The 25352-nt window shown below is 31.0% G+C and overlaps 1 protein-coding gene across 2 annotated transcripts in view; it reads left to right on the top strand.

Annotated features, from left to right (window-relative positions):
- Positions 1-25352, top strand: part of LOC142317246 (zinc finger protein 706-like) — a 60246-nt gene that overhangs the window by 7498 nt on the left and 27396 nt on the right. Inside the window, exons 2-3 of one of the 2 annotated variants that reach the window (XM_075353644.1) lie at positions 7573-7648; positions 17126-17283. In XM_075353644.1, coding sequence (XP_075209759.1) covers positions 17140-17283 — 144 coding nt within the window. In that variant the 5' untranslated portion in view covers positions 7573-7648; positions 17126-17139. The remainder of the gene's footprint in view (positions 1-7572; positions 7649-17125; positions 17284-25352) is intronic. The other variant, XM_075353643.1, reaches the window with a different exon arrangement.

Below are 25352 nucleotides of genomic sequence, written 5' to 3'. Positions count from 1 at the left end.
AAAGTACTTACTGCTGTAAAAATTAAAGATTTTTGCCACTTGTCCCACATGTGGTTTTTGGGCCCCAGAAATGAGACATTTTCAAAGTTGTACGATTTAGTGGCCATTTTTGTAATGAAGGACACTTGATAACAGTCCAATTTTTTTATAAGAACTAGTACCTAAGAGTTAAAAGTTAAAAAACTAGCCTGTTACCCTAAGCCTTTTTTTATTTATTTTGGGCCCAAAATTTGAAAAAAAAAAACAATTTGTAAGCGTAACTGTAGTAAACATTACAAGATTTGGTTATGTAACAAAATGAATTTTGGATACACTAAGATGAAGTTCCATCTTTACTCTTTCCAAAATGCCCTTTTACCCTCTGTACAATGTAAAATAAGAATGCTACAGCTCGTGGAAAAAGAGATGAAAATTGCCTTTTTTACCTGTTGGAATATTTTTTTTAAACATAAAAAAATATTTTTGGCTACTACAAGGTGGATAATTATCATATTCCAAATATCATCAAAATCAAAAATAGTGATGCACTGATCATTTGTTGAATTAAAATGGAATACTCCTGCAGCTGGTTCTTAAGCAGTCCTGAAGCAATTTCTTGATTTGCGGGCCGATAAATATATCCTCCTTGAGCTTACCATCACTCAATTTAGGAAAACTAATTTTTAAATTTTAAAAATTTTTATTTAAAAATTTTCTTTTTTTATGATTAAAACCTGTTCCATCTTTGTCTAGTACATTTACAATATTTTTCATGAGTCTGAGTTTTACGTGAAGTGGCAGCAGTATGATTTTATCCCTCTCTATTAATGAAAAATGCTTCTAATTTTTTCACCAGCCACAAAATTCTGCCGCAATGGCCAGTTCTTTACTTGATAATGACTTTTTGTGTCGCGACTATCCCAACGACAAAGAAAACAACAACAATATTCTTAAACCCACCCACCTTGTAAATCAAGAAGTAGCAACAATTAAGTCACTGCAAACTTGCCACATATGCTCTTGATATTTTATTGCTTCTAATATTGATGCCAATGTTTGATAGGTTTCTTTCACATCGACTGCATGAGCTAATGAATTGAATAGCTGTTTTTTACCATTATGCTATAAAATTGCTTTTATGCTGACTTTAGAAGAGTTAATAAAAAGACGCCATTCTTCAGAAATATACTGAATTCCAAGATCTTTCATCAGGCCATCTACATCAGTGCAAACGCACATTGACTTTTTCATACTAAAATAAGGTTAAAGAGTTTTATTTTGTGTTCGAAAGATAAAACTTTTGTTTTTTCCGCTAGAAGATTCCACTGTTGCAGTCTAGAACTCAAAGGTTCAGCTTGTTGCTCTGATACTTTTAAATCACTAACTAAATCATTCAGTTCATGTTGAATTAAATGAGGAGATTTCTCATTAGATACAGGAAGAAATTCTTCAACATCCTCTGCGTCATCTGCTTCATTTTCTGATTGCTCTTCTAGTAATGTCAGATTAGATGATAGTACTGGTACAGGTAAATCCTCTCCGTTTGGTTACTGGCTTTAGAGCTGAGGATACATCTGTATATTTTATGAACTTTCTGTTTTTGAATGAAAATCCAAAATTCATTTGTCACACAAAAGTAGCAGTCGGTGGTCCTTAGGTTCCATTGGTACAGCAAGTGATGATGACTTGTCATTTCCCCTTCAACCATTCAATTAGAGTTACTGAACATGATATGCAAATAACATAGGCATGCAAATTTTATCTTGATTCCCAGTACATAATCAAAATAAAATTTATAAGCCGGTTTTATCAATTCAGAAGCAGTCTTCCTTTGAGATTTAGGCCTAAATTTACCACAGATGTAACAGAAATTATCCAGAGATGTAACAAGAATTTTGTGGATGATTTGAACATCCATAAAATTTTGCATAAGCCATGTTATAGCAAATAAAAATGAGAAAATCACTTTTGTGTTATAAAGAATTGATGAAAATATAGCAAAACCCTAATAACTCTGAAACACAATACACAGTATAGACAAGTTAAGCTAGCCTATGATTTTAAGCTCTTTAATAAGCAGCAACAGATGTCTGTGTGATGTCATCATAAAGACATGTTTGTACTTGTGTACTTCTCATGATATATTGTATATATTTATTTATTTTTTCTTTATTAAGCATGAATGCATATTGTTTAAAAATAAATACAGAAACTATTCTTAATTGTAACCAGTAGTTGATCAAAATGAGGTTATTATAAAATTTTTTTACGAATTTACAATTTATGTACAACCTTTACGTGATAACACATTTTCAATAACATATTTGAAATGAGCACCCAAATTACAGTAAGAAAAGTTGTGTAACATGTTGGATACAAATTTTTTTATTTACGTATAATTTTTAGATATTTTATTTGGATGATATTTTTTTTCGTAAATGTGAACTAGGCCTGTTTTTAGCAACCACTCTTAAACAGAGAGCTAAAATGTATTTTTTTTTTTTAATTTGGTTATAAAGTCTTTGTGACTGTGTTTGTTCACTTTTGATGGCAGCAATATTTATAACGTATATCAATATCTTCAGCTTTATTATATGTTTTGTTCAAATATGGTAACTGAGTAATAAGGATGTATTTTATTACAAGTGACAATTTACTTTGAAAATTATGAAACAAAATGTTTACATTAAATTGTGTCAAAAATATCAAAATGCAGTGAAGTGGTGAAGATGTTAGAGAAGAGTGTTTTAACTTAAATGTTATCTCAACACAAAGTGTTTATGAGTGGTACAAATAGTTTAGAGAAGACTGTGAAGACATCGATTATGACAAAACTTACGGACATCCTAACATGTCAGCAACTGATGAAAATATCATCAAAATAAAGGACATTCTGATCGATAATTGTCAAACAGTTACTAAAGAAGTTTGTAAAAAATGGAAATATCTTATGACTTGTTTGTAGATATTTAAGGTATGAAATGAGTAGCAGCAAAATTTGTTACAAAACTGCTGAATTTCAACAAAAATAATATTGCAGAACAGTTGTTAGCTTACATCGTTGATGACTCAGAATTACTAAAATGTGTCATAACAAGTGAAAAATGTTAGTGTATGGTTATATGAGGCTCGGCTTATAAATTTTGCACTTATATGCATAGCATGGGAATGAAATAAAAAATGAATAAAAGTACAATACCTTAGCTACAAAATGCAGTATGTATTTTTTAATATTATCTCCGTTTACACTGATACACTTTTACCGATGTGTGGCAAGTTTTTGCATTCCATCACGGAAAAATTCTTGGGTCGAAGTGGCCACAACTTCCTTCACCTCATCATCGGTGGTGTATTGATTACCTTTTAGATTCCTCTTGAGATGAGGAAAGAAGTGGATGTCGCATGGAGCCAAATCTGGTGAGCATGGTAGATGTGGAATAGACTCAAACTTCAGCTTGTGGAGAGCCATCAGAGAGTTTGCACAGTACCCATCGTGCACAGATTTTATGGTAACCCAATTGCTCGATAATATGGCCTACTTCTTCCTTAGATATGCCTAACTGAATAGCTGGGTGATTTGCCGGTCACTTTGAAGCAAATCGTCCACCTCCTTTCGATGTTTCTCCAGAAACTGGTTGTCTGCTGAGAGGTGCATCCTCAATTTTTGCTTTACCAGGTTCACATTCATGAAATTTCAATGCCCACCTATTCACAATACTCATGTCAACAATTTCACTACTGTAAACTGCTTTTAAATGATGAAAATTATTTATAGGATTTACATTTTCTGCTGTTAAAAATTTTATCACTGTGCACTGTTTTAACAGTATTCACATATTGGTTATACTCTACTCCATTTTAACTGCTACTAAAAACAAACCAGTAAATGGATTTCAACGCATTGCAGGTTTGTAGAGGGGGATTTTAGCTATCATGTGCTGCCACGCCCAACTCGGTAGTACTTTTTGTCTGCGTGTAGCACGCTAGTGTGAAAAAATGTACACGCTGAACCTTGTAATATTGAAACAAAGGTCCAATCACCCTGATGGAAACAGATTCATGAAGCATCAAAACTGAAAAAATTGCGATCGAATGTTAACGTGCTCCTTACTGGGTTTTTTTTTTCAGTGCAATGGTATTGTCCAGTATAAATATTAACCACAAGGTTGTACAGTCTACAAACATTATTACTTAGCAGATTTACAACATTTATGTGAGGCAGTCCAAAAAAACAATCATAAATTTGGACAAACAATTCTTGGATTTTGCACCATGATAAAGCTCCAGTTCACATTTCACTATTCATTACTATTTACCTGAAAATAACACCATACTTATGCCAAAGCCTTTGTATTCTCCAGATTTGGGACCTTGCAACATTTTCTTGTTCGTTGATTGAAAGAATATTAAAAGGATAATTACTTGCGACAACAGATAAAATAAATATAAAGAATCATTAAGTGAACTTAAAGATGAATTTTTTGAAGATTGTTAGAAACTCTGATATAATAATTGGGGGACTACTTTGTAGTGGACAATATCAATATAAAGGAATATCTAAATTCTTTTTGATAAACATTAAAATTCTCTTCTTTTTTTTTAATCACATTTTGCATTTGGTATAATAAGTATATTGTACATATCATCAAAGTAGATTGATAATACATGATATGTAATAATAATAGAAGGGTCAGCTGAGAAATTTCTGGCTCGACACATGGGTAGCACCAGCAGGTGTCATTTCTTACATTCTATAGTACTACCTTTCACTAGCTTGTATACCAAATTTCAGGTTAGTAGCTGTGTTAGTTTAGGTTTGATAGCCTATTGAAAAAGATGTCTTTGTTATTTTCTTGAAAATGAAAAAATTAGAAAAACAGTTATAAAATTCTTCTGTTTGAAAGGTCTAATGCCATTTTAGATCAAACAAGAAATGAATTCAACACTAAAACACTCTTCTCATTATATTCAATGATAAAATAATGGGTTTTTGAATTCAAAAAAATTAGCAAAAGCACTGATGACGATCTGCATTCCGGACACCCATTGAAGTCACAGTTCCCAAAATGATAAATAAAATCCATGTAATAATGTGGGGGGACCACAGATTAAAAGTGCGTGAGATAGCGGAGACTGCTAAAAGTCAAATGGACATGTAGGTAATATTTTACATAATTATTTGGGCACAGAGAAGCTCTATGCAAGGTGGGTGCTGCGTTTGGTAATGCTCAACAAAAGTTGCAACGGATTTGTTGCTGAACAAGCAGAATGCCAGTGAATTTTTGCATCTATTTATAACTGTGGATGAGACTTGGGTCCACCACGACACTCCTGAAAGTAAACATCAGTTAAAACAATGTACAGTACCAGGTGAACCAACCCCAAAGAAGGCAAAAACAACTTTGTCAATCAATAAGGTTTTGGTGACCATTTTCCGACGTGCCAAAGGAATTATCTTTACCTTGAAAAGGGTAAGACAATCAATGGTGAGCACTACACAAACCTATTGCAATGTTTGACAATGGAGTAAAAAGAAAACTTTCACATCTAGCAAAAATATAATTGTTTCATCATGACAGAGCACCAGCACATTCACCAGTCGTTGCAATGGCTAAAATCGGCCTTGTTTGCCAGATTTAGGACCCAGCAACTACCATCTGTTTCCTAACCTCAAAAAGTGGTTTGGTGGACAACAATTAGAGTGCAGTGATAAAGTTATTGATGCTGTTAATGGGCATTTTGAGGAGCAAAATGAATCTGATTATTATGTTGGTATAACTGCATTTGAGCACTGTTGTGAAAAGTGTATTAGTTTTTGTGGAGATTATATTGAAAAAGAAAATAGTCTGAAAAATTTTTTTTGTCAGGCTATAAACTTTTCAGCCCACCCTTGTATGTATACATTATGCTTTGTGTGGTTAATGATACAGTTAAAAACTGTGAAACCACTACCATAAAGTTAACATTATTTTATAACTAACAGTAAACTCTTTTCTGTTTTAATTTTGGTGGTTTCTGGAAATATATTTTAAGTAATATAAACCGCTGTATTTATGTTTAATTTTTACACCATATGCACATAGACTTTAAATTTGAGAATCAACTCATATTGTGATAACAGACACTAAAGTTATATATAATTTGTCTGTAAAATAATTCCGGTGTTTTAAATGGTTGTAGCTTTGGAACAAAGCATTTTGAGAGATGAACTGTATGTTAAATGAATGAGAAACATTCCAAATTTATGTGTGCGTAAGCAAGCGCATGCATATTGAGTTTGTAGTACACGCAAGCAGCACGTGCGCAGTAGTCATCATGTTTGCAGTACAGAGGAAAGTCCAGTGTGTGTTACAGCTTGCTATGTTTGAGTCAGTTACATGTGTTTGGCATGAATGTTGTCATGTGTACAATGAAGACCCCGTGCATGAAAATAACATTCAGTGATGGGACAAACAACTCAAAGAAACAGGAAGAAAACATGTCCAGGACGGCCATCAATGTCTGATGAAACGATTAAAAGAGTGTGAACAAGTCTCTTGCATAGCCCGAAGAAATTCTTATGGAAGTGTTCTAGACAGTTTGGCATTTCTAAAACAACTGTTCACAATGTGTTAAAAAGACATTCGCTGCGTATAAAATTCAGGTATAACTTTATCCTTAGGACAAAGTGAAACGATTTGATTTTGCTGTAGACATTCTAGATTGGTTAGAGCAGGATGATGATTTTTTTAAACAAGTTCATTTACAGTGATGAATCAGCGTTTCATGTTTCTGGATGAGTACATTGGGCATAATGTTCGTATATGTTGTACTGAACCTCCACATACCATTATGACAATGAAAATGTTAATGTGTGATGCACCATTAGACGAGACAAAGTTATTGGTCCCTTCTATTTTGCTGAAAAACCAATAACAGGGAACATCTTGGATATGTTATAAAGATATGCACTGCCCCAAGTACCGGAGAATTCCACTTTCCAATCAGACTTCCACAATTTGTCGCAGTCTTGCAGGATTTTCTTAACAAAACATTTTCTCAGCAACAGGTTGGATGAGAAGGGTGGATTGTGTGGCCCCTACAGTCTCCAGAGTTTATCCCTATTGATCTCTCTCTATTTTTGGGGTTTTATAAAAACACTATTATATTCTGTTCAAGTTCAAAATCTGGACCACTTAAAAGAAAGTATTACTGAATGTGCTTTTTCTACCACACTGGATGTTCTCTGCCATGTATGGCAGGAAACTGAATATTGTCTTGGCATCTGTAGAGCAACTAAGGGAGCACACATCAAAATTACTGAACAGGTAAGAAACTTGGAGTGTTTCTATTTCATTTAATGCATAATTAATTTTTTTACAATACTTTGTTTCAAAGCTACAACCACCTAAAACCCCAATATTATTTTACAGACACACTGTATAACAAGAGTTAGTTGTCTACCTCAGTAAACAATTACAAATTAAATTGATTGTTTTTTTTGTTTGAAAATAATTGGTTTTCGGTTCTTTCAAAAGTAATAATAAGTATCAATTTTTGTTTGTCACAGCATATTGTGTTTTTATTTTCATATATTTTATAATTTTTTTTCAGATAATGCTAATAAAATATAAAGCGATATGATTAGTTTGGCCTACAGACAATATTTGTTAACTTAAATTCAATAAGAGTAAGTTAATGGTTAAATTAGATAAACTTTTCTGTACTATTTTGTAATGTATACTTATTCATATTTTGTATTTATATTATTTAGCATTCTATATTTTCAATCTGAAGATTTGAAAAAGTATCTGTATTATTAAGAATGTTTATTCAATCATTTATATCTAGTTTTTTAAATTTATTTTCCAAGAGGACTATTTTAACATTTACTGCTCATCCTTCTCACATCTTTCTTTTGTACTTATTGCCTTGAATTCTATCATAGAGCACTGCTATTTTTCAGATAAGTTGTGATGTGTGAATATAGATAAAAAAAAGTGATAAGGATTTACCAAGTATTCTCTTAAGTCATATTTAAACGAATGAAATGTAAAATGTTACCCTTTTTGCAGATAATGTAATTTTATCCATATCTGGATGTAATTATTTTCAAGAATTAAAAATTCTATGTTAGGAGTTTGAAAAATTATTCACTGCTTGGATTGTATTTTTCTAACTTCAAAAATGGATAAAACTGTAGCATAATGCTTTCTCAAATTGACATAACATTGCTAATCACATGGTAGAATTTTATGCTGTTCACATTATTTCAGTAGTATTTCTATTGACCATAAAATTACATTTCTTGGTGTTTTATTAGATCTTTGATATTTTTTGGGAAGATCAGATTGATTTCATTCACAACAGGAAAACCATCCTGTTTTACTTTAACAGCTGAATTAACCAGTGCCATCATTATTAAATATTTATTATAGTTGCATATGTTCCCAACTGTAGTATATGAGATCTGTTCAGAAAATAACTGAAGATTTTTAATTACGTGGCAACATAAATATATCACCTGTGTCAGGTTAATTGTAGGTGACCTGATGTGTATTAGGTTGCCTAAAATATACAATATATATTGTTCGGCAGTAATGTGCTCCGCATAACCTCCCTGTAACCATATGTTCTTGGATTGTTGATATCTCGTTTAGTTTTCATGTTATTACTTGAGTCCAACATGTTTAAATGTTAGTAGCGATATTCAGGAGCAACAATACAATGTGAAATTTTGCTTGAAACTGGGGAAAACTTTCACAAAAACGTTTCATCTTTTAAAACAACCTTACAGAGATGATGCTCTGGGTCGTATGTAATGTTACAAGTGATTTTCACGATTTAAAAGTGGTCATCAGTTAATTGAAGGTGACCTTTGACCAGGAAAGCATTCAATCTGTTGTGTGCAAATCACCGGTTGACTGTCAGAGAACTTGCAGAAGAGGTTAGTGACTCAATTGGATCATGTCATGACATTTTGACTGAAAAATTGAACGTGCATCAAGTTGCAGCAAAGTTTGTTCCTTGTTTGATGATTGAACAGCAGAAAGATCGAGTGGATTTTTTTTTTGGCAACTTCTTGAAGAAGCCAATGACGAAACATTCATGCAAAGGATCATAATAGGAGATGAACTCTGGATTTACGGCTACAACATTGTGACAAAAGTTCAATCATCACAATGGATTGCCAAAGGATCTCCACGCCCCCAAGAAAGCGTGTCAGTCTCGATTCAATATCAATGTGGTGCTCTCTATTTCTTCAATATTAATAGAATTGTGCATTTATAATTTTTACCTCAAGACAAAACTGTGAACCATGCATACTGTTCAGGCATTTTATAATAGTTACGTAAAAAAATCCCCAAAAAGAGACCAGAGTAGTGACAAAACAACTTATGGTTCTTCATCACAACAATACGCCAGCACACTCAGCTTTGTCAGTTCATCAGTTTTGTACCAAAAATCAGGTGACTATCCCCCTTTTGCCTCCCTACTTGCCAGAATTGGCTCCTTGCGATTTTTTCTTATTTCTGAAATTAAAATCTGTGATGAAAGGATGTTGTACAAATTCATCATGGACTTAATGGCCATTTCAAATGAAGCTAACCAGGACTGCTTCACGAGGTGGAAAAACCACAGGGATAAGTATGTGAATAGGAGAGGGGAGCACTTTGAAGGAGGCAAGGACCAATAGTAATCTGTAAAATTAATAACAAAGATTAAAAAAATAAAGTTAGATTATTTTTGAAACGGACTTCATAATATTACCTCTTTGGACTCCTTCAAAATTAAAATTAGTTTTCAAGACATAAAAATGTACTAAAGATCATTTTTGGTGTCCATAACTATATAGAAAGATATTTAGAAACTTAAAAATATTAACTTATCCATTTATTTATTTGTATGAATGTGAAGTCTTTGTTAGAAAAAAAATGGCACTTTTTCTTAAACGTAATCCGTATTTATAAAACCAAGACAATAGAAATACTTTTGTACTGCAGCACAATACGATGGCTTAAATAAAGAGTCTTTTATGCTTCTGTTGCCAGTTTTAATAAAATATAAAAATATTTATAAAATCAGCCCACCAGTTTATTTAAACCGCACTTAAAAGATTTTATTTTATTGAACAATATTACTCTTATGAATCTTTAATAATACTAATTAAAAATCCCTGAATTTTCTTCATTTTCATTCAACTATGTACTCGATCTTTTCCTTCTGAATTGTGAATAATTTTGTTATTTATTTGTGGTTTTATTATTAAATATTATTAAAAAGTACAAATCCACCTTACTAGCAATTAATTTTGAACTTCTCAAGATCATTCAATGCTTAGACCATCGTCAGAAGATTAAAATATCAGTATAAGATAAAGTTAAAAATAACTAGTTATCAGGTGATAAGTAGCAATTAGTCATGACTGCTTAATATTTAAATTGTTTAACTTTATCTTATAATGGTATTTTAATCTCCTGACGATGGTCTAAGGCTGAAAGATCTTGAGAAGTTCAAAATTAATTGGTGGAAAGGTGAATTTTTACTCTTTAATATTAAATAATTTATCAGCGGTAATCATATTTTTATATTTAATTTTCTTTATGTATTTACCATAATACTACTTCATGTGTTTAAACAATTAATAGGAAATTTAATTACATCTATTTAATTACATCTAATTTATAAAATATCTACGTACTTTATAAATTATTAGTATTTTGTGATGCTGCTCTGATCAATCCACGCAAATATAGAGACCGTTCATTTTCTTTATACATGTAGTAGCATATCTGTCCTTGATGCGCTGTATAATGTATGATCAGAATAAGATATTTATTTGCTGAAGGAATTTATAAGCTGATTAAGATATTTAATCAAACATCACTAAAGAACATCTGCTTATATTTTTCTTTACTTTAAAGAATTTTTAATATTGGAATTTTGATCAAATATTTTACAAATTATTTGAGAAAGTGGAAGTGTACTATGAAAGCTGTCTTACTACAAAAAAAGAAGCGAAAACAGTGATTTAGAAAGGGGCTTTACTTATTAGATAATTAAGCATTAGGATTTATTGTCCAAGTTCAGATAGTGATCTGGTTCCCTGAATTAGTTAACAGGCAGACCCGTTACTCTTTCAAGAAAACAGTTGCTTCATCAGGTGTCATCAATTTCCAGATCCTTTGTATTTGAGATGAATGAATCTTATAAGTTAAGGATGGGAAGATGTGGGATAGCTTGATCAACTCAGAGAGGGACGTAGAAACCTCAGGAGATCAGGAAGTTCTTGATGCAAGTCCTCAAATCTGTTTTTGCTTTTTTCTGTTAATGGATTTGTTGAGGAACTGTGAAATGTATTTTTTCACATTAGAAATTTTAATTTTTTTTCATATTAGAGATTAATTGTACAATACATATTGTTTCAGTACTTTACTGAAAAATGGGTATATTAAAAAGCACTCCTAAATAATATGCTATTAGCATATAGATAAGTTACTTCTAATAGTTTTAAAAAAAATAACTTTCTTTATGCTATCTAGTCTTATTTTAATACTAAAGCATTTTTCTCATATTTACTTTTTTTAAATATTTATATTTAAAGACATTTAAATAGAAAAATTTTAGTTAACAAGAGATTATTTAAAAAAAAAAAATAGTGTTCATAAACTGAAAGAATATTATAGTAGGGTATTATATTAAAAATACAGTTAAAGATGTTGAAAAAAATTTGTCTGATAAATAAATTATTATTAGAAATACATGTACAGAAGTGAAAGTAGAAGTCACGTTGTAGATCCCAGTAACTCTTAACTCTTTTATTATTACTTGGTTCTTGCATTGAAAAATAACAATAATAATGATATTACATACTTTCAAATTGAGGTCATGAGGAAAGTAGCTGTTCGATAGAGATAAGTTATTTTTTCATCTTTATTTTGATGTACTGGAAAAGATTTTAAGTAATTTTTTTTTTGCTCGTATGGCAGGATTTTCTTCAGTTAATTTTTTTCCAAGAATACAATATCGGGTCCATTAATCTAAGAGTAGAACTTTCTTTAATTTACAAACTTTTTAAACAAAGTCTGTGAACTTTCTCTTTTATTAATGTATTTGCTTGGTTTTTATGTCTTTTATTCTTGTGTGTTTCTGATTAGTATCATTTTTTAAATGAAAAAAAGCCAGAAAGAATTGAATAACTTCCCAAGATTTGCCAGGAAAGTTACACAATTCTGGCTACTACAGGCTTCACCCTCAGGAGACTGCTCAACAGACATTGACCTCACCAGGATCAAGACCCAAAGCAAACAGCAAAATCAATGATGATTTGGCTCAATGATCAGGAATTGAATATTTTTGATTGGCAACCTTGAATATTTTTGATTTTAATCCCATAGGAAATTTGTGTTTTCATTAAAGAAATATATGATTTCCATATTATTGTTATTTTTACTTTTAATTGTATATACGTTTTTTAACTATTTTAATTAGGAAATTACATATGTGGAAAAAATGAAAAAAATTTTATCTCCTCACCTTTTTAATTTAGCATTCGATGAGACCCAACAAAAATTATAAACCTGCTAAAAAGGTTTTAAATTATGTAAAAAATTATTTTATTCTTGAGTTAATTTTGAGTTATTGGATCCATGGAGGGTGAATCTGCCCACCCCCCTTGACCAGTTATAACCAAAATTAAATTGCATTTATGAACCACATTAAAAATTGAATGTTTAAAGTTTCATGAGAATCGATTAATCCAGTGTAAAACATCTAGCAAAATATTAACTGATGAAAAAAGCAAACAAAGTAAAACAAAGACTTACCTCCCACCCCTTAATAAAATCACCCAAATACATAACCAAAGTGACATATTAATATAATGGAATTATTTAATTAATACAAGAATGTGACTTTGGGTGAAGAAAACAAAAAATAAAAAAGTATCTATTTATGGAAGTTAAGACTGCCACTGTATGTTTTAGCTACTACCTAAGTGACGTTTAGTATGTGAAAAAATTTATCTACCCTTTGAATAAATTTTTATATACAGGATCTATATGGTGGGATCTCCCTTTGATCGATTGTAATGAAAGTAAAGTGGAATCGATGCTGAATACAGAAATTGTTGTGCCAAATTGGTTCATCCACTCTGGAAATATCAAATAAAAAATAGGCAATCATACATCTGTACACATAATGTACATACATACACACATATATATATATATATATATATATATATATATATATATATATATATATATACACACATATGTGTCCTTCTTGAATTCTTCTTTGCTAAATTTATTTTTTAAGAGGTCAAAACGTAAAGATGTGCAAAACCTCTAAACATACGAAATTTGACCTGGTTAGCCTACTTTCACAAATAAAGTATATTGTATAGTTGTATGTAATAGCTGTATAGATGGGAAAGTAAAAGCTATGAGTCAGTGTGATACTTACAGTTTTTAATGCTGGGAATCACACTAATTAGTTACCAGAAGTTAGCTCTGTTAATTAAAATACTTTATGAATTGTGAACATTTCTTGCAGGTTGCTTGAATCCTAAGTTCCAGATTTCTGGAAAATATATTATTCATAAGAAGTTTTTTTTTTAAGTAACAAGTCATTTTTTTTATCTGGCTGAGTAGCATTTTTTTGACAAAATTGTTATTTAAGTTTGTATACAAGTCATAAAACAATCTTAATCATAAGAAAATAATATCCTTTCATTCCTATACTGTGGCGTACTGGTCTCCTGAAATCATCAAATTTTCATTATTTTTTTGTATACTTAATTAAATTATTGGCATCTTACATCTCTTTTGTAATTGAAATAACATAATTTGCTTATTAACTTCACAAACTGCTATTACTAATCATATATTTAAGTCTTTTTAAATGAGTTGTTCTCGAACTGTGCCTAACGTTTTCTCAGAATTTTGAATGGTTTCACACCCTCTGCTGTTAGAAATTTAAATAATACGTTGTACAGTGCACGATGATATCTCCTGCTCTGATATTGTGATACTGATTTGAAAAAAAGGAGTGAGTTGGCTTTCTTAGAAGGGATCCCCCCCTATATTTATGTTTTATATATAAAAAATATATATTTTTGTATTATATTAATAAATCCACGCATCCCTATGTACAACACTGAGAAGCCATGCCCCTCTCCATTAGCCAAGCATCAACAACAAAAATTCTAGTTTATATTTGATTCGTCGTATTAAAAGTACAGGATGTTACAATGCCTAATTAGATTCCTTTTTCTCTTGGAGAGTTAATTGTTTTTTTTATTAAATTTTTATGATTATTTTGTTAAATTTTAAGTTTGATATATTATATAAGAATATAACATGATTGTAGTTGAATATTCCTTTACAGTTAACCTATATGAATCAATCATTTTTTTCATATATGTTTTCTGATAATGTCAAATGTAACTTTACACAGTATCTAGCTTATTGTAAAATGATCGGTAATGTTCATTTTTTTTTCATGTATTAACATTAATTCAGGATGTTTTGTGGCTACAGAGTGACTGATGCTTTTTGTTGAAGCATTACTGTTAAGTATGATTATATATAGATTGTAAAAAGCCGTTTTTAATTATATTTTACATATAAATGTCAGTGTTAAATAGTTGGTACTGTATATATATAAATAAAACATTTTTTCCCTTTTATCATTTTTAATTTTTCCCTTTTTCCCCTGTCCAGTAGTTTTTTGTCTATAGCAGACACACATATCGAAAACATTGAAATGGAATCGGAAAATATTTAGTATAACATGTGTTGCTTTTATGTCCAACAGATAGCGCTGATTTTAAAAAAAAGCATATTTTACCTGTCACAGGTGTGACATCTTAGGTTTATAAAAACGCACGTATTCGAATGCAATGTTGTGTCAAAATTTCAAAGCAGTTGATGAAGAACTTTTGGAGATTTAAGATTTTGAACAAATGAACGTTTACATTTTTATTTATATAGATAGTGTAATATTATTGTTAATGTAATATTACTATATTAATCTCTTAACTGTGTTCTTTAATTTAAGTATATATTAAATAAAATATTTATAGTTTTGAATATTATAAATCTTTGCCTACTCTCTACTTCAATAAAACAATCAAGTATCCTAATAAAGATAGTTACACTTTTATTTGGATTTGAATGCTAGATCGTGGGTACCGGTGTTCTTTGGTGGTTGGGTTTCAATTAATCACACGTAGTCGACCTGAGTTTGTTCAAGACTACAAATTTACCGGTACAGTTAAATTACACTGATAAGTTGCTAATGACTTTAATTGTTGATGCAACTACTATAAATACAAGTATTAAAAAAAAACTTAAGTATTTTATTAAAGCATTAATGTTGCATTGACGTTAGTTGATATTTATTCATTTGAATTGGATCAGTCTTTAATGTCTAGCATTGTAAAATGGTGATGCTGTTACTTTTTTTAAATAAGTATATGAAGGGTGATAAAAGAAATAGTAAGAATATTAATTTTTAAAAAGGATTTACTTATTCTTCTATATGGATATTGTCCCCTTCAAAGTAGTCTTCCAAAGAAGTGACAGTTATGCCAGTGTTTCTCCCAATACTCAAACATTTATGAGAAGCATTTTTTGGTACAGACTTAAGTTCACTTAGCAATTTTTTCTTTATTTCACGTATTGTTGCAAGTCGTCTTTTTAATGTTCTCTTAATCAGTACGAACAAGAAAAAGTTGAGGGTAAAATGTCTGGAGAATATGCAACATTAGTACGGTGTTATTTTTTGCTAAATAATCACAAGTTATAGTGAAATGTGAGTTGGAAAGTTATCAGGATCCTTAAATCGAACATGGCATGATTTTTTTCAGTCTTTGTTCCTCAGGAATCTTCCTTTAGGGTGATCAGATCTTAATTTTTGTCACTTGTTCCAACATAGTTCAGTAATTCTTGGTCATCAGTAAATGTTTTGCGATGTTGCTTTTGTTGAAATCTTTCAACAAGATAAACAATTTTGGAATAAATTTTGTTACTACTCATTTTTTACCCAATATTTCAGTTAAAATTGTTTCACACAAGTAGTTATAAGAGATTCTCACCCTCTTCAGCAACTACTCTAATGTAATTTGATGATCAACAATCGCAGTGTCTTTATTTTGTTAATATTCTCATCAATTTTTTATGTATTAGGTGTTTAATCTTTTTGTCATCATCATCAGTATCTTCACAGTCTTATAGAAATACTTTGTACCACACATAAACGCATGTCAGTATAATATCTTCACTGAAAGCCTTGCTGTAATAGCATCACTTCACTGTCAATGAACATTAGTTTTTTATTACTTATTAATCATATAGAATTAATAAAAATTACATTAAAATTACTTTGTGTTATTCATTTTAAGTTTCTTTCAAATAGAATATTGATTTTTATCATAATTCATATTTTACCCTTTGATCCAACATATTTAGAATGTTAAGTGTACTAAAGAATGAAATGGAAAGTACTAAAGTACTAAAAAAAAAAAAATTATCGTACATTTTCTTACAAATTTGTCATTTCATCAACATTTTTATCGCCCGTGCATTTTATCTTAAAAATTCAAATACATATTTGTAACATACTAATATATTTTATCATTAGAAAGATTCTGAAATAACACCATAATGAGATAAAAATAATCAAAATAATGAAGTAAAAACAGAGATCGAAACATGTCAAGTCCATGTACTAAAATCATTAGATCGATGTTGTTGACAGCCTTATCCAATGCAATTACTGTAAACTTACGATTATACTTTATAATGCAAGTTGAAACTGTAAATGTACGCATGTTATTACTAAAGGTTAGCTTTGTAGAATACAAGTGTACTGGTCAAGTGTTTATAAATTCACCCAAAAAAAATTACAGCAATTTAATTTTAACCTCTGGCATATAAGTTGATTTTGGTAATTTTAATTATTTTTGTTACCACACCCTTGCTTCTGCAACTGGATGTAGGGTTGCTTTTTATGTGATGTTCAAATGGAATTTTTTTGTCTTTAAGTTAATTTTAGGTTTTGTATTTGAAGATATTTAATCTATTTTTTTTTCAATTTGTTTTTAATAACTACTGTTTGTTAACTGGATTCTAAAATTAATGTTATGAAATTTATTATTTAGGGTTGTGTACCACCATGGCTCGAGGACAACAGAAGCTACAGTCCCAAGCAAAAGCGGCTGAAAAGATGGCTAAACAGAAAAAACAACAGGGACATAATGCTAATGAACAGAAAAAGGCTGCCCTGAAAGCACTTGTTTTTGTATGTACAGTTTGTAAAGTAAGTACATTATATGAAAAACATTTTCATATATTTTATTCAAAAATATTAAACCAATTAAGTTTTATGAAAGAGCTTTTTTATAATTTAAAAATAAATATTTTTCAATTATGCATTTTAAGTTTAAAAAACAATAAGTGATTCTATTTAAAAAATATTATTTGTTTATGTGTCAAATAATTTAAAGTTACTTAATTTGTGCCATATGTACGTAGTGGAACAAATTGTTGCTAAGACACTTAACTACTCATCTGTAACTTTAGATTGTTTAGGGTCCTGTAAATTCAGTAAATTTCTCATGCCAACATGCGCACTCATCATTATGTTCTTGAACAAATATTACTACTTTTGATGTAGCATGGTATCTTAATTCTTTCTGTACATATCATTGTTTCAATCTGTATATACATCATTGTATCTGTCTCGTGTGGCCATTGCCACCGGTGGATGGAAGCAATGCCCCCAGTCGCACGCGTTAGCATACCCCAGCAGCGCAGCCACCCCCACCAGCAGGAGCCCCAAATCGAATCACAAACAATACTACTATAACTGTGGCACAATGCCAATGCACCTACCTCCAACCAATCCAATGCGTAAGCCGGAACCCTAATCACCCGGGAACCTACCACGATCGAGTACCTTGATTAAACTCCCTCTGCAGACCTATACACCGCAAGGGCGCAGAGAAAACCAGCCACTATAGACCATTCCTCGCGGGTTATCCAGTTAATATGGAGATCCAGAAAGGAATGTATTCTCTCAAGTTCCCTAACAGCTCGTGAACGTTCGACCTCGGGGACAGACGTAGAGGATGTGGTCCACTGTATTATCAGTCTCACAATCCGGACATTGACTCGAACCCACCAAATGAAACCTATCCAAACTCGCCCGAAAGGTACCATGCCTGGAGAGAGACTGTGTGATATACCAATTGTGGGAGATCCATCCAATCGACCTAAATCAGACACTATAAGAAATATACCATGCGTTTAGCGACCTGTGGGGGATTTGTCCCACTTGACCTGCCAAGATGCAAGGCCCTGGTCTTCAATCTCCTGTTTTCGTTCTGACGTCAATAGGTTATTTACCCTGGAAATGTAGCATTCCTTATGCTCATTAGCCAAAATATCTATTGGTTTGACTCCGGCTATAACACAGACTGCCTCCCACAAGACTGTTCTATAACCATCCAGCAAGAGAAGGTGCTGGGCCTGCAGCAAAATGTCCACGCAATACCTAAAAGCCATGCGGTGAGCCCAGACAGGCGCAGCATACAGCATAATAACTTTGCTGTCACCTTTGTAAAGGATACGCATGTTACGGTAATTCAGCCCCCTATCGGGATGAATGACCCTACGGATTCCATAAAAAGCATCATCGGCCTTTTTTGCTACATACGGTAGATATTCCTTGAACCGAAAATTCTCATCAAGGATAACACCCAGGTATTTTTGAGTCGTAACATACCAAATGGGGAGACCAGCCATCCGAACCCGGATTCGTCAGGAAGCAGCCAATCGGCCGTTAAGCAACATCATTGTGGTTTTCTCTGGGCTGAAATCATCTTATGTTGGAGACACCACAGTCAGAGTGTCTCACAAGCATGAGCAGCTCGGAACTCTACTTCGTTAAGCCAATCCCCTTCAATCAGTAGCAGCGCGTCATCAGCATAAGCGATGACATGACAGACGTAAACACAACATTAAATCAAATTCTATGATCCAAAGAAAGGGACTCAAAACACTGCTCTGAGGGCATCCTTTAGTTAAGATTTTACGAACCTCCGAGCCGCCATCACGCAGGAAAACGGTCCGATGGCAGAAATAACTTGAGAGCACTTCTATCTAGTTCATTTCGTGTACACTTATGCTTCTGCATCTGAAACAGAGCAGAGGGCCACCATACATTGTTAAATGCCCCGGATATGTCCAGGAAAATCCCTAATACATATTTACATGGACTAGAGGAAGCTATATCCATCACCTTTAGGATAGTATCCTCAGTGCTCTTGCCCGGTCGGAAACCATACTGGTTGTCCATTAGCAAATGATCAGTGGCCAATCATGAGCACCATTTATAGCCCTGCAGACATCAAATTGATTCATCTCAATCCACCCTCTGCAGGAATTGCTTCCACAACTGCTGTTATTCTTTTGCACAGGTGGTAAAGTGACTGGATTTTTTTGTGGTATACAATGTCTTTTACATAACTTCAAAAGAAAAACTCCATTAGTGTCAATTCAGATTTTTATGGTAACCAAGAGATGGGGCTACTCTTCCTGTCCAGCCTTCTGGAAACCTGTTGTTGAACACTGTCTGTCACAATCTCTGTGTGATATGGAGCACCTCCATCCTGTTGGAAAATTAGGGGCCTTCTATATTTTCAGTGTGAGGAAACACAAATTTCTCTCTCTAGCATTCCAAGTTTAGTGTGCCTATAATAGTTTGGTCATGGGAAAAATTTGATTATGCATAATAGCTCACCAGATATTCACTTTCAGACTGTTGCAAATGAATTCCACCAATTCATGTGGATGTTTTGAGTTCCTTACTCTACAATTATGGTGATTCATGACTCCATAAGCAGGAAATGTTGTTTCATCAAAAATAAAAAATGCACTTCAGGTAGTTTTCATTAGCAGAAATGAAATTTTATTATTATTGTTACAGATTGAACTCTTTGTGGCTTTAAGTTTCATTTCATGAAGTAGCTGCAGTTTATAAGCACAAAGTTTCAGTTGCTTGCAAATAACATCATGGACAATGCCTTTAAGCATATTTAGTTGGCAACTGATACTACAAACTGAATGTTTTGGACTTCATTGTAAAGAGTCAAATTCTTTCTTTGTTTTCATTGTTGTTTTAGGCCTACCTGATGAATGTCTTTTTAAAACATTTCTGGGTTCCAAAACTTTTTCTCACCATTTACATATGATTTGCCACTGAGAATTTCTATGATTGACTCGCATATAATTTCTTTGTATGGCAGTCACTGATTATGTTTCTGCGAACCAGTACATGAATCAACCTCTCTCTTTTAGCGACTCAATTTACTGAAGCCCAGACTCATAACACTTTGGCTTGTGCAAAAGTCTAATGGATCATCAGAATATGACAGATAATGCTATCTGACAGAATATGTAAACTGAAATTTTTAATTATTGTTGCTCAAGATTATGATATAACACTATTGAGTGCTGTAAAATAAGAACTTGATTCATTCTTGAAACTCTGGAGCTCTTTTTCGAACACCCATTATTGTAATATATATATATATATATATATCACTACAATCATACAATCATTCTATCTTCTCTCTCCTTCAACATTTACCTTGACATAATAAGAGGTAAACATACGTACCAAAAAAGTACTTTTGAGAATTTTTCTCAAGCATAATATTATCAAAATACACACTCGTAATAAAAACATATTAAGTTACAATTTTAATTTTAAAAAAACCTACTTGCCAATATCATTAATTGCAGTTTCTTGTTACTACCATAGCAGGTAATGCTCTGGCATTACCTGCTATGGTAATCTACTAATGAAAGATTCTGATCTTTCATTGTAGTGTTAACATAGAGTGTTTGATAAATTGATTTGGAAGTAAAGTTAATTTACTATAAAGTGGAGGAGAAGTTAAGTTAAAAATAAATCTAAGATGATTATTTTCTGTATTATGTATATTATGAAAAAAAACTATGAAAAAGAAATACAGTCAATAGTTTTATAAACATGGTTATGTGTCCTTGAGTTTGTTTAATAACTAATTAATTGCTGGTTGTAATTGTTTACTGTATACTAATACATGCTTTTGTAGTGTCATTTATATTATTTTCAGTTTGAAATTTATGTAGTTTCTTATCCTCTGATTTTCGGTTCAAATGGATGTTTATATTGTATCACTGTAAATAATCTCACTGTTTATTTTATATATATGTATATTTTTTTTATACCGTTTTGGATTGAATACTGGAAAAGTATCTTTTTTTCTTTAAGTTCATCAGTTACAGTGTTGTTTCCAGTTGACCAAAAGAAGATACAAACAAAAAGATGAGTGTTAGAAAAGTGTGATTATTCCAGTAAATTAAAAGAGCTACTTTTTCTGTAATATTGTAAAAATGTGAAAAGTTGATTTTGTGTTTTTAATTACGTTAGAATATTTCAAAATGCAGTTTATTTAGAATTATTTATAAATATTTTTGTGAATTTTAGATTAACAATGATTCGTTTTATTCCACGAATAAGTTTATAAAATCAGATGAATAGAAATGTATTTTTTTTTAAGTAATAAAAATGTTAAGACATTTCATGACATGACATGATGAAGTCTAATGTAAACAGAACTAACTATATGTGTTTAAATTAAAATGAGGTTCAGTATTAATATAGTAGACGATCTACTGTTGTAGTTAGTTAGGTCTCTTATGGCACCACTGAAGTGCTATATTGAAATAAGAAATTAAATAAAATTATAAATATAATTTAACCAAACTTAACCTATGCTCACTTTGCTTACTAACCTTGACTAGCGAGCAAAGATTAGCAAGTGTAGTTTAAATTTGGTTAGGTTATATTTATAATTTTATTATTTTTTTTTTTTATTATTTCATTATGGTGTTTCAGTGGCGCCATCTAAGTTACTACAGTGGTAGATCACCTACTACATTAATACCTGAGGTTCAATTTACTGTCAGTTTTTTGTGGTACATAAATAAGTTAATATAATTTTCACAATTTAAAAAAATATATTTATTTTAGCACTTTTCTGAGAAATCTAGTTATACTATCGATCGATCAGCTTCCCTGATAAGATCACTTTCTTAGCCTTATTAACTTGACCAAAGAAATGGCACTATATTGTTTTGTGTCCTTTAAAGCACTATCAAACAGGCATCTTAACTTTGTGAATTGATCTCATTGCTGTATGTGTGTTATATCTGATTGGTGAGACTGCCACATTAAAGTTTTTCAAGGAACTTGTATGTACAAAATGTAAGTCACATAAATTTGAAAAAAAAAAACCTGTAAATTATTATTGCAGTATTGTTCAGTAAATAGAAATAAGTTTTCAAACATTTGTACCAAGTTAGCTGCCTGGCAGAGAAGTGTTTTCATTGTTAATGTAGCATAGTCAATATGGTGTTGTGCAAATTAATAGAAACATTGCACTTTGCAAGGAATTTTAAGTTGGTTGTACTGCTTTTGTTGATTATTTTGTAAACAACTATGCTCACACTTGTTTATCTTTTATAATCTAGTGTGAAGTTACTTATGCAGTTTTGTAAAATTATTAATTAGATTAGTAAGTATGTTTGATTTTGTATATTTGCAATTTTATTACTGTGGGCATTTTTTTTTTTAGACTGATCTTATACCTAAAGAATGGACTAAGATCGTAACTTTCCATAAACATTCTTTTTTGTCTTAACATCAAATTGTTGCACAATGTTCCATTATGCGCTTGAGAAAAGAGACTGGTTCTAGATACCGTGACTAGGTAATTTAAAGTTGATCCTCAAAAATTAAGTTTAACTTCAAAGGGAAATACCTGGTTTTGATATTGAAATTCATAATTCAGTTGTGTGATAAAGTTTGCTTGAATAAGATCAGAAAGCACTACATCTATTAAAAGTGCAGCTCCTTAGAAAAAATAGGAAGAAGAGATTACAATGAGCTAAAAAATATATAAACTGGACTTTTGAAAGTGATTTTCTCCAATGAAATGTATTTCATTATGGAAGAGAAGCATCTGCAGTTTGTTTGAACAGCCTGTATGTCGTAAACACATTCTTCAGTTAGTGAAAACCTGCTAAAAAAGTATTTTGGGGATTTTTTTGGTGTTGAAAAACCGCATTGTCTCACTCTCCTGTTATTATTCAAAAGCAAAGAAAAAGTTCATGAGTGATGGTAAGTGTCTGTTGGTTAGACTGACCAGTAAACTCACCCGATCTTAACCCTACCTTTACCGTTACTGAGGGAGGGAGGTCATATAAGAGGGAAATGATGAAGATGAACTGCACAACAAAGGAGAGAATGATTAACAGTAATCTGTATATGGTTTCATGATGAAAAATCCAAAGAACAATGTGTAAAACCAGTTATACTGAAAAGATTGAAAGAAGTGATAAAATGTGAAGGGAGACATATTTTTTACTACAAAATCATACAAGGTGAACCCATGTAAGAAAATATCAAAATTTCTTAAAATTTAAAAGTGTTTCCATCAATTTGTATAACACTTTATAGCAACATTTACTCCTGTGTGAAAAATAATTATTTCAATACTTTACGCTGAAAATCACTATAGTTGTCCATTTCATGATCTTCCTCATAACCTCAAACTAAAGACATTTTGAGGTGACTGAAGAAAAAACTAAAGAAAAACAGCTTTCATTAGTGTAAAATTATTAAAAGAATATTAAATCTGTATTAAAATTATCGCCAAAAAAAAAAAATTATTGCATATTTGTTATGCTAAAAATAAGTTATAGGTATTGTGCTATAATAACACTTGCATATTTTTGTTAGATGCTGTAACCAAATGGTTACAGCTGAGCTGATATAAAATATAAAAAATCACTGCCAGAAATAATTAACCATTTCCAGACTTAGTAGGGAAATTACAAGTGAAGTTATTTTTTATTGCTTCCTTTGCTGGGCTAGCAGAATTGTTTTGCAGTCAAAGCTTGCATTAATAGCAGGTGGTATTCAAATATTCAATACAATTAGGAACATCTAAATTCTGTTTACTATATGGACTGACTGTGTGAGTGTTGTTTTTACTCTCAGAGAAATTAACTCTTGATTAGAACTCTTTTATATCAGATGCATTATACCCAGAAAGACGTTCTGGGTATAATGCCCGACATTGTGTAAGGCAACAAATTGCTGTTGTTCCTTTATTTCTGTTTGGGAAACAGTGAAAAATAATATTAATACAAATTAATATAGAGTAGAAAATAGATAACAAAAAAAAAATATGAGATAATTCTAATGTCTCACAATTTTCTATAAGATTTTAATTTGTTAAAACAAAGAAAGGAATAAATTTAAAGAAGTATTTCTGATTCTGTGAATGTTATTAAATATTAAACTAACAAATCTTTGTACATTTATAATATAAAAGAAAATATTTTTTCATTAGTATACATTGATAACACATTTAGTTCTGTTTACAACCTTTAGCTTAAAATATAATTTATATTTAGTATAAGCTTTTTAAAAAGAGCAAAAGAGATTAAATATAAATTATTAATATATTTCTTCAACTACACTGGATTCTAGAGGCATGCATAGCTTTTGTTTAATTAATGTTATTCATTTTATTCTTTTGATGTTATTAAGTAGATGCTTTGTTAAATTATAAATTTACATTTGTTTCTATGAATTCATTATTTCATGTATATCACATATATGAGAATGTTATTTTTTTTGCTTTTACATATAAGAATGAGAAACATTGCATTGTGAATTCCAATAAATTCTGCAGTTTTATAATCTCGGGGGTTTTTTTAAAGAAAAACATATGCGTAACTTGTTTGATTTGACCAGTGTTTGAAATCTTAAAAAAAAATTGTGTTTATAAGATTGCATTTTAATAATATATGAAACGTGTTACATGGTAAATGATTGCATGTAATTGGTTTACTTTTTAAGCATGCATGCATGCAGTGTTTTATGTTAAATTCTAAATTTTTAGATTAACTTTGAAATTGTATCATAATACCTAAAGGGAAAACAAATTTTTATATCATACTTAAATAATTTATTGGATATTTAAACTTTAACCCTCAGTACATTTTCTTCACGCTTTGTAATTTAATTTCTTTAAAAGCTTTAAAAACTGTTAATGAATACTTAGCTTAATTTTCATTAATAAATTCATAAATAGATTATTCAGTGCTAAAATCAGAGAAAAAATACAGTTGACTAAAGACAGACTATATTTAAGAAAGGAAATAGATGTAAGTTTATAATAAATTGAGAGGTGTTACATTGTTAAAAGATGTCAGGTATATCCCAAAATTTAAAAAAGTATATTAAAGAACATGATTAAATCGCAT

Source organism: Lycorma delicatula, chromosome 1 (assembly GCF_047948215.1).
Source record: "Lycorma delicatula isolate Av1 chromosome 1, ASM4794821v1, whole genome shotgun sequence".
Taxonomy (NCBI): Eukaryota; Metazoa; Arthropoda; class Insecta; order Hemiptera; family Fulgoridae; genus Lycorma; species Lycorma delicatula.
The sequence above is the reverse complement of the archived record's forward strand: the minus strand, read 5'-3'. Positions and strand labels throughout refer to the sequence as shown.